The sequence below is a fragment of the Scylla paramamosain genome, chromosome 30 (assembly GCF_035594125.1).
Source record: "Scylla paramamosain isolate STU-SP2022 chromosome 30, ASM3559412v1, whole genome shotgun sequence".
Classification (NCBI taxonomy): Eukaryota; Metazoa; Arthropoda; class Malacostraca; order Decapoda; family Portunidae; genus Scylla; species Scylla paramamosain.
The window spans coordinates 7,914,115-7,924,114 of NC_087180.1; the positions used below are offsets into that span (position 1 = coordinate 7,914,115).

Sequence of the window (10,000 nt, forward strand, 5' to 3'; positions counted from 1 at the left end):
CATTATTATGCGCTACACAGCTGGGATCATAAACTGTTATGATGAAAACATTTTACACGGTAACGGTTTTGAGACAAAGTTAAGAAAACACCACACCTCTTCCCTAAAGCAACGGCAGCGTGCTGGGATCGAACTAGCAACCTTTTGGCTACGTGCACAACACCTTACAGGAGAGCCAGCTAGTCCTCCCATACGAGAGAGAAAGGGAAGCAATGCATAGCTGGGGAGGGCGAGTTGAAGCGGAACAGAATCCTGTGTAAACAAATGGAAGGAATCACAGTTTTGACCTTTATCTCGTATGCTCTAATGTTTACTTTCTTGGCTTCGCGACTCTCTTATGGTACGCCTTTTATGGTGCACCTTTTATGGTACACCTTTTGAGCAACTGTCTTGTCCTCATGGAATTTTAACTCTGCAAGGGCGTCACACCTGAACCTGTACGTCTCTTGCTTCCATTCCCCCCACCTGTCCTCGCTCACCCGGTGCAGGTGTTCCTGGAAGCTGGAGTTCTCACAGCGGTAGTATTGCCAACACCGCGCCAACACCTCAGCCTCTTCCGCTCTCCCAGGTGTGAGTTGGTCGTCTCGCCAAACTTTCTCGCCTCCACCGTTGCCGCTAGTGCCCGAGTGCTGAGTGTGTTTCTGCCGGCGTGCGCTGATGCGATCCTAAACCACATTTGGACGTGTGTTAGGGGAAGGGCTCAGACACACACACACACACACACACACACACACACACACACACACACACACACACACACAACAAAGTTAGTTACACGCTCTTTCTCCTCTTTGTTGTCACACACACACATTCTCTCTCTCTCTCTCTCTCTCTCTCTCTCTCTCTCTCTCTCTCTCTCTCTCTCTCTCTCTCTCTCTCTCTCTCTCTCTCTCTCTCTCTCTCTCTCTCATTGGACATCATCCCGCTAAGTCCTCGATGACAGGCGCACCAGCAGGAGGAGATCACTGTCCAAGCACTCGCCCAACACGATCCTTTCAGCCACAACCTTACCGCTGAGCCTCGGAGCGGGGGCCAGGAGTGCACAGTAGCAGCCTCCTCACACCATGGGGCACTGGATACGAACGCAAACCGACTCCCCAGTGTCTGTTGAGGGACACTGGGCCTCGAGTCTGTGATAGCGAGTCGGTCACAGGGACGAGAGGGAGAGGAGGAAGACATTTAAGGTGCGCTACAGGTTAGGTCTGTGTCTGTGCGTCTGTGTGTGTGTGTGTGTGTGTGTGTGTGTGTGGGTGTGTGTGTGTGTGTGTGTGTGTGTGTGTGTGTGTGTGTAATCTGATACGTACAGAAAGGAGGGAGGGAGAGAAAGAGAAAACAGAGATGCAGTGAGGAAAGAGAAGGGAAGGAAAGGAGATGGAAGAATCGGTCGATGGGCTGAGAGGAAAGGAATGTGAGGAGGAGAAGGGAAAGGAAAGAAATGGAGGGAGGGAGGGAGATCGAGAGGTAGAGAGATAAATGCAAGGAGAGGGAATAGGTGAGAAGTTACCAAACCTTATGTTGTGGAGGGAAGAGAAGGAGAAATGGAAGAAAGCAGAGACAGTAAGAGAGAGAGAGAGAGAGAGAGAGAGAGAGAGAGAGAGAGAGAGAGAGAGAGAGAGAGAGAGAGAGAGAGAGAGAGAGAGAGAGAATCCAATAAGACAAGGGACTCACTTATGACTTAACACTCAATTATAAACTTTTCAACCTTTCTTTATAATGACAACGTCGCTTCACCATCATACACTTCCCCTCCCTTAACACTTGCCATTTCAAGCGACATTAACTTGAGGAAATTGAGAGTTCCTACATTTTTTTTTTTAGGTAGACAATATATTTTTCATCCACTAAATAATATATACAGGTTCTGGATGCATTATGAATATTCAAACGTACTCAGCTTGCGATGTCCGGAGGCGGTCTTGTGGTGATGATAAAGGCGGAGAGGGTATAGATGCTGCAGGTGGGGAGTAGAGTCACGCGAAGGGAGGTGGTGTGGAGAGGGAAAGGAAGGGAATGAGGTTGTTGTGAAGGGGAAAGGAAGAAAGGGTGAGGGGATGCCAGCTACAGGAGAAGGGTTGTGATGAGGGTGTTATGGAAGTATGAAAGTGTGTGTGTGTGTGTGTGTGTGTGTGTGTGTGTGTGTGTGTGTGTGTGTGTGTGTGTGTGTGTGTGTGTGTGTAATGGAATGAGGTTGAAGTGATGAAGAGACAGTGTGATGCTCTTTGCATTTGGAGATTCACACAAAATTTTGTGATATTATGACTTTCGTGTTAAATTGAAATGATGCCCGAGGGCATATTTCATCCAATATAGACGCTCTTGAATATATATAAATACATGCATATGTACACACACACACACACACACACACACACACACACACACACACACACACACACACACACACACACACACACACTATGCAACTTTAGCGTTCATAATGTCCTTCTTCATCTTGGCCATGTGGCGCCACATCACCTTCGCATTCTCCCGCTGTGTGCAGTGTTGGCAGCACATCCTGATGAGGGCGTAGGCGGGCCCCTCGAAGAAGCTTCCTTTAAACGCCACGTCAATGTTGGAGCTGTTGGCCAGCTGGTGGAAGGACAGGTGACTCCCGAAGAGGAGGTAGAGGCCCAGCTCGAGGACGTCACTAAAGATGCAGCAGTAGAGGAAATACACGCCAAAGAAGAACACGTACAAAGACCAGTCGACGACTTTTCGGTTCACGAACTTACTGAGGCGGCACGTGACGGGCTTGAGACCGTGCAGCCCGCGGTCCGTGAAGTGCTGCTGCTCCAGCATCAGCACGGACGGGGCGTAGATGAACTCCTTCCATATGGTTATGGTGCAGATCCTGGTGCCGCCCCTGCCCGCCCCTTTCTGAGGCAGTTCTTGGTAAATCTCTGGTGGAATCTGGAACATTGGCCGTGACTTGAGGACCTCAAGGTCACCGTGGTGGGCTGCGGCGCGAGGCTGCCGCCGCGAGTGTGTGTTCCCTTGGGTTCGCGCCAAGTCCTCGCTGAAGCGTGAAAGCATTCTGTGCGTGTACCCTCGGAGAATCTGTCCCCGCTCGACCAGTGGCCAATGAATGTGAACTACTTCCTGCACGAGGCGCGGCTGAGCACCGGGCTGGGGTGAGGGATCCCTAGAGTGATGCCTAAGGACGAACACCTGCTGCTGCACCCACTCTCCGCTCTCCTCGTCAGGCTGTGTGCGGCACGCCTCCCCCACCCTCGCCAGCGTCGACACAGGGAAGCCTTCCTCGTCCCATTCCATCTCTTCTGGAGGAGGGAGTCGCCCCTCCATCCCGCCACACGCCTTGCCACAGCTGGTCCTGAAACAGTACTAAAATAAGCAAAGTGCCGCGTTCCCTCTGAATTCTAAAGTTCTATATTAATGGTTACAAAACCCACCATCGTGACGCAACAACCGCCATCAGCGTGACGCAACATCCGCCACCCTTGCCTTAAATGGAACCCATGGAGAAACACCACGCAGCGCGGGGGAGGTGGAGGGAGAGTGAAAAGGCTGACAGCAAAAATGAGCGGGTGGATGATGATAAATACGCATTATAATGTCTGCAGTGTCGTAGCTGAGGGTCGCCCCTTTCCTGGTGAATTAAATAAAGGTATGAATAATTGACAATCATCACACGCTTACGAGTAAAAACAACAACGTTTAGAACCATGACTTGAATAGTAATCACGCACAGACGGAGACACTGTTTGCCACGAGCACACAGCAGCAGCAAGGACAAGCAGGTTACGTTATACTTACGAGAACCAAGGGAAGGACCAGACGCGGCAGGTGGAGTTGGTAGCAGCTACAGACGTGGTATAAACTAGATTGACACGGAATCACCAGGACGGGTGAAATGCTGTTTATCACTGGTGATAAACAATAGCAGTGATAAGAGGTGGCTGATAGCGCTAGATGAGGGATTGTGTTATCTTGAGGTCATGGATGTGCGACGCGTGGTTTTTATTCCATCTCTCATGATTTTGTTTTGAGCGTGGGTCGTCACGGGGCGGCCTCGCGGTGGGGCTGATGATGCTTACTCTAAAAACATCCCCGTTGTTGTCACGAGGAGGGATTCATTAGAGTTATGGTCACTTGATATTCTACGTCTCTCTCTCTCTCTCTCTCTCTCTCTCTCTCTCTCTCTCTCTCTCTCTGTGTGTGTGTGTGTGTGTGTGTGTTTTGATTAATTTCTCGTATCCAAGTAAAAGAAAGGAGAAAAAGAAGAAAGATGTGTTGGAAAGCAAAAGAAAACAAAACTAATAACAAGAAGAAAATAAGAAAAAGAATGAGACATGTAGCTCGTGGGAGGAAGATGACGCCGTGGAGGAGAAGAAGGGGTGAAAAGGAAGGGGTAAGAGGAGTAGGAGTAAGAGGAGGATGACTCGTCCAAATAACAACAGTGCTATTGTAAACATTCTCAGTGACGAGGCCGAGGAAGACCCTCCATGTTGGCCTTCCTCCTTTACCCCCTCTTTTCTCTCCGCTGCTTCCCTCTCTCCCACCCTCCCTCCCTCCCTCCTTCCATCACCTCATCCCCCTATACTCCCCGTAAGCCTTCTGCCTCTTCTCATGTGCTTCTGCTGTTTATTTTGAACCTGCTACCTTGTCCCTTCTCCCTTAACCGAGTAATCTTAGTTGAACATAACGTCCTATTGTGTATTTAGTCTTCTCATCATCTCACTTTCCTTTCTGCTCACCCTCCTTCCCTATTGTTCTTATTGTTCTCCCTACATTCCCTCTGCCTCCCGTCACCCTCCCTTTCTCCCATATTGCACTCCTTACTCTTATTCTGCTTCTCATCTTTCTTCTCCTACCATGCCTTCTTTCCCTTATCTTCTCTCCTGTTACTCTTCCTTTTATCCTGCCTTTCCTTATCTTCTCTTCTCTTACTCTGCTTTCCTTGCTCTCCTTTCACCTCACTTCTTCTTAACCATTCTTTTTCTTTTCGTTCTTCTTACTGTTACCCTTCCCTCCTCACCGTCACTTTCCCATGTCTCTCTACCTCTGTCTTGTCGTCCAGGGAAAATGGGTAGTGGAGCAAATGTATTAAAGGAAAAAGAACAGGAGTGGTGAACATCCGCATGGCATCTTGTTACTTAGTTAAGAGAAGTGTGTATTTGTACTCTTGTTTGTGGTCTTACTTGTCCTCCCGCGGCGTAATGGTAGTGTTTTTTAGGTCTAGTTTAACTAAGCGGGAGGTCTTGAGTTAGCATGATGAGATGAAATGAGATGAGATGAGATGTCTGTCCTCTATCCATCTCATTCTCTTAACTCGGGACACTACACAGTAGAAGTTTGCAGTGTTTGCTGCTATCGGCTTTCTTTACGGAGGGTTAAGCGGACATGGAAGTGTCGCGCCCTTGAGGTGTTTAAAATATAGTCCACTTCCTTTCGTGCCAGCGTGCAGCAGCGACAGTTGTGGATCGGAACGTGACTATGACAGTTTTCCTCGCCTGTTGTGTCTCGTTGGCAACTCAGAGATTAGCTACTAACTCCACCCCCCACATCATGTTCTCTCTCTCTCTCTCTCTCTCTCTCTCTCTCTCTCTCTCTCTCTCTCTCTCTCTCTCTCTAGATGATTGCCTTTAGACACCCTGTAGTTGTGCTAGTCTCCCTCCCTGCCTCCCTCTGTCCTTCCCCCCCTGGACCTGCAGCCTGGGAGTCAATGAACGAATGGCTCCCAAGGTCTGCTGCCTCAAGGTCATGTTTGGCACTCATCAACACTCTCCCACGGCCCACCTACCACTGCCCAACATCGCAGCCACCACCGCCACCACCATTATCACGCTGCACACATCACCACCACCACCATCACCATCACCATCACGACGCCACGACCCACCGCAGCAAGAGTTGTCTCAAGGTCACTGCCATTATACAACACTAAGGGCTTATCACTCGCTGCTTGTCAACGCCATGCCTCAGATAACACACACAATGCAATGCCAGACAGTCAACGGGACTTACTGTGCTCGCTTCTCTTGCCTGAAGCTTAACTGGCGAGCCGGGTAAGGAAGAGACACCAGTGACGTATATAATGGTCTTCTGCCGCCTCTTTGATTTCCTCGTCCTCCTCGTCTCCAGGTTAATGTGCCAGGCGAGGAGAGGCGGGCTCGCTGGTCCCGTACTGGCGTCACGAGTAACCGAGACTGGGCCAGACTGCGACTAAAATCACCAGCCCACCCCGGCCTCTTCTCACGTCTCGTTTTCTTTGGTGCTGCGTCGCGCACACACTCCGGGGGGACGACTGGAGTAAAAAGAGGCTTAAGTAAACAACCCGCATCGCCGCACAGAAACCAAGCACGCTCACCCTGCACTTCTCGCCTTCAAAGCGCGCCAATTGCTACTTTTTCTGCAGCTTGGGGTACTAATCAGGGTGACTGAAGTAAACTGGCCACTCCCGCCATCGTAAAACTGTCACTGGGGACTAAACTTCACGAGTGTAGATCGCGGGGAAGCCCATTTCAAGCCGCCTGGACGAGGATGGAGACGGAGGATCCTCACTAGCAGGCAATTAAGCCCTCGGTGGCCGCCCGTCGAAGCCCGTAACTCTGGATCAGGTAATGGTTCTCCGGAAGTGGACCGAAGAACCGACTCAATGGACCGATTTCAAGGAGTTAATGGGAGGGTAATGGGCCTGCAGGTGAGCCGCCCGCCATCAGTGGTACCATTAGGTTTGTTTTTGTCTCGGTAAATAGAGAAAAAGAGCTTGTTTTACGGGCTTGTGAATGGGAGAGGGAGGGTATGGGGGGGATGGGGAGTGGGATGGGGAGGGTGTGAGGGGTAAGAGTGTATGTGGTTGTGTAAATAAAGTATTGGAAGTTCGTATATTAAGAAAACTGGATGATGGGATGTGAGGGAAGCGTGGAAGGGTGGATGAAAGGATGGATGGAGGAATGAATGGGTAGAATTAACTGAAAGGAGTAGAAATTGAGATTGAAAGACAAAGAGTTAACTAAGGAACAAAGTGTAATCAAGCGGGGAGAGGAAATAACACATGGAAAAATAAAAGAATATAAACTAGATGATAATTAACTGGGACATTAAAGGAAAGATATAATTATTCTACTGGCACAAAGACGGACACACACCAAGATAATGACATTATTATAATACTTGTACAAAAAACGGACAGATAAAGAACAGAGGGACAAACAAAACCAAGGACACATTGTTATACAGTTGCTACAAACTGACGCACAAAAATAAGAGCTTTTTATGTATTCTATCTATAAAAACGGATTGTCGAAAAGAAGGATATTTCTTTATTAGCTGCTGGAAAAAAAAAAACGGTCAGAGGAAATGAGGGAAGCATTTTTATGAAATTGCACAAAGAAGGATAGAGAGAAACAAGGATATTTTATAAAGCACACGTGATGTATTTAAGTAGTTTCAATACAAACTAAGTGATATCCCTGAAGGTCACTGATGACTGATGCTTTGCCCAAACACAGACCAGCCTCACCAGTGTTCACTCAACCAAGTGTGGCGAACGCAGTACGTATATCTGAAGTGATTCCGTATTCCAAAAAGATTGCCTCGTTTTATAAAGAAAAAATCTCTATTTGCATGTACATAAAATTTTAAATTCGTAAAAATCCACAACTTTTTGACTTAGCCTTGGGTACGCATGTCTACACTGTAACTTTAGGAAGAAAAGGCGATGAAATGAGATGTGAGATGTTATATTCTTGTAGCAGATCTACTTGTTTAGCAACCAGCGCTTTTAAAAACAAGAGGAGCGAAAACAACTAAGGTAGCGAGAAACACAGCAATAATCCTCAACAAACCACATAAACAAGCGCCACCGGAATACCTCAACTAAGCGTATTTACTTCTCGGGTTTGTTTACCATTTCCCCGCTGCAGGCAATGACGGGCAGGTGGCAAAGTGGCACAAATGAGTAAACTTTCCACCTAAACAACAATCAGGCCAGAGGCATTAACCCGTGAATGGCGGCGTTTTGGCAGTGCACTCTCTCTCTCTCTCTCTCTCTCTCTCTCTCTCTCTCTCTCTCTCTCTCTCTCTCTCTCTCTCTCTCTCTCTCTCCTCTCTCTCTCTCTCTCTCTCTCTCCTCTCTCTCTCTTTCTCTCTCTCTCTCTCTCTGCCGCACGAGGTCTGTCTGGTATAAAGTGAGTGTTGCTTTGTTACTGTTTGTTTTCATTGAAGTCTGTCTTATCTGTGGAGTTCTCTCTCTCTCTCTCTCTCTCTCTCTCTCTCTCTCTCTCTCTCTCTCTCTCTCTCTCTCTCTCTCTCTCTCACTTAATTTCTAATCTCGGTAATTAATGTTCATTACCTATTTATTCATGAAATAACTCAATTTATTGGACAGTTATGGATTATACGTGATGATTATGATGATGATGATGATAATAATAATAATAATAATAATAATAATAATAATAATAATAATAATAATGATAATGATAATAGTGGCGAAAATGCTCTCTCTCTCTCTCTCCTCTCTCTCTCTCTCTCTCTCTCTCTCTCTCTCTCTCTCTCTCTCTCTCTCTCTCTCTCTCTCTCTCTCTCTCTCTGCAATTCATCGATATTAATTTGTATTTGTCTACTCCTTTTGCTTCGTCCATTTGTCATAAGTAACTGCCCATATTTATCTGTTGATCTGCCTATCTAAATATAGTGCCGTTTACACTGACCTCTTTATATCACCGCATCATTCAATTTTTATGTCATTTATTGTTTGTTTGTATGAATGTTTACACGCATGCACTGAGGCTGCATGACAATGTGGTGATGGCTGGGGTACGCGCGCTGTGTGGAAATGAGTGAAACTGGGTCGCCATTAAGTGAAAGAGATATGATATTAAGTGGAAATGGAGTCGCCATAAGTGTGAGGGAAAGTAAAGAAAAGTGAGTTGCCATAAGTAAAAATGAATCACCATAAGTAAAAGTGAGATGCCATTAGGTGAAAGTGAGTTGCCATAAGTGAGTGAAAGGGAGTCGCCAAGAGTGAAAGTGAGCCTCCATTAAGTGAAAGTGACGCCATAAGTAAACGTGAGTCGCCATAATTGAACGTGACTCACAGAGCAGTACCAAACAGTGGGAGCGTGTGACAAACACTACTAAATATTTGTCCACGCGGGGGGCAGCAAAAGGCCGCGTCACACTTATTGCCGTTAATTAAAAGGCAGGTGTCAGCGTGATGGGACAGGTGGGTGCGCGTGTCTCCCTCGAGGCCAGGGGGTATTTTAGTGGCGGTTGTGACGTTACCAGCTGAGTCCTGTTCTCATTGTTTGTGTTCCACTGTATATATGTGTGTGTGTGTGTGTGTGTGTGTGTGTGTGTGTGTGTGTGTGTGTGTGTGTGTCTGTGGTCGTCAAGGGAACAAGTAATGTGTAGCCATCTTTCATCAGTCTTAGAATATGAGCACTTCATTAAGTCTCTCTCTCTCTCTCTCTCTCTCTCTCTCTCTCTCTCTCTCTCTCTCTCTCTCTCTCTCTCTCTCTCTCTCTCTCTCTCTCTCTCTCTCTCTCTCTCACTCAAATGCTTAGTTACTAAGGAAACCATCGCTTACTATTCCTCCTCCTCCTCCTCCTCCTCCTCCTCCTCCTCCTCCTCCTCCTCCTCCTCCTCTTCCTCCTCCTTCTCCTCTTGAAGGTGGACGCCAAAATGAACATTAATTAAAATCTCGACCAAGCCATTACTTTCTCCCCACATCGTCTTATCATCCATTCCTCCTCTATCACGTCCCTTTCCTCCCCTCCTGGCCGCCCTCCTGTGTCACTCCCTCCCGCCTCCACTCTCCTCTCCTTCACCATCAGCACCTCACACACGCTCAACCTTTCCTTCCATTTTTCGGTCCAGCTGCTTCGAATAACAGAGAAAATTTGATGACATAAAAATTTTCTGCCTAGCTTCCGCCCAAGGCCACTCAACTCCCTCTGTGGTCGAATTGGAATATCTGGGTTGGTGGAAAATAAATCTGCATTCGCCTTTAGATTATCTCCTGGGAGTAATTTTC

General features: G+C 47.5%; 1 protein-coding gene across 1 annotated transcript; it reads right to left on the reverse strand.

The window, feature by feature from the left end:
• Nucleotides 1-2,102: 2,102 nt before the first annotated feature.
• On the reverse strand, nt 2,103-6,187 carry LOC135116221 (uncharacterized). Its single transcript, XM_064033572.1, has 2 exons — nt 5,986-6,187; nt 2,103-3,331 (listed from the first exon to the last, which is right to left on the reverse strand). The coding sequence occupies exon 2, from the start codon at nt 3,301-3,303 to the stop codon at nt 2,416-2,418; it is 888 nt and encodes a 295-aa protein (XP_063889642.1). The 5' UTR covers nt 3,304-3,331; nt 5,986-6,187; the 3' UTR covers nt 2,103-2,415.
• Between the last annotated feature and the right edge of the window lie 3,813 nt (nt 6,188-10,000).

Bases quoted from the DNA above. Each gene is read 5' to 3' on its own strand.
- LOC135116221 (XM_064033572.1), bottom strand. From the start codon at position 3,303: ATGGAGGGGCGACTCCCTCCTCCAGAAGAGATGGAATGGGACGAGGAA.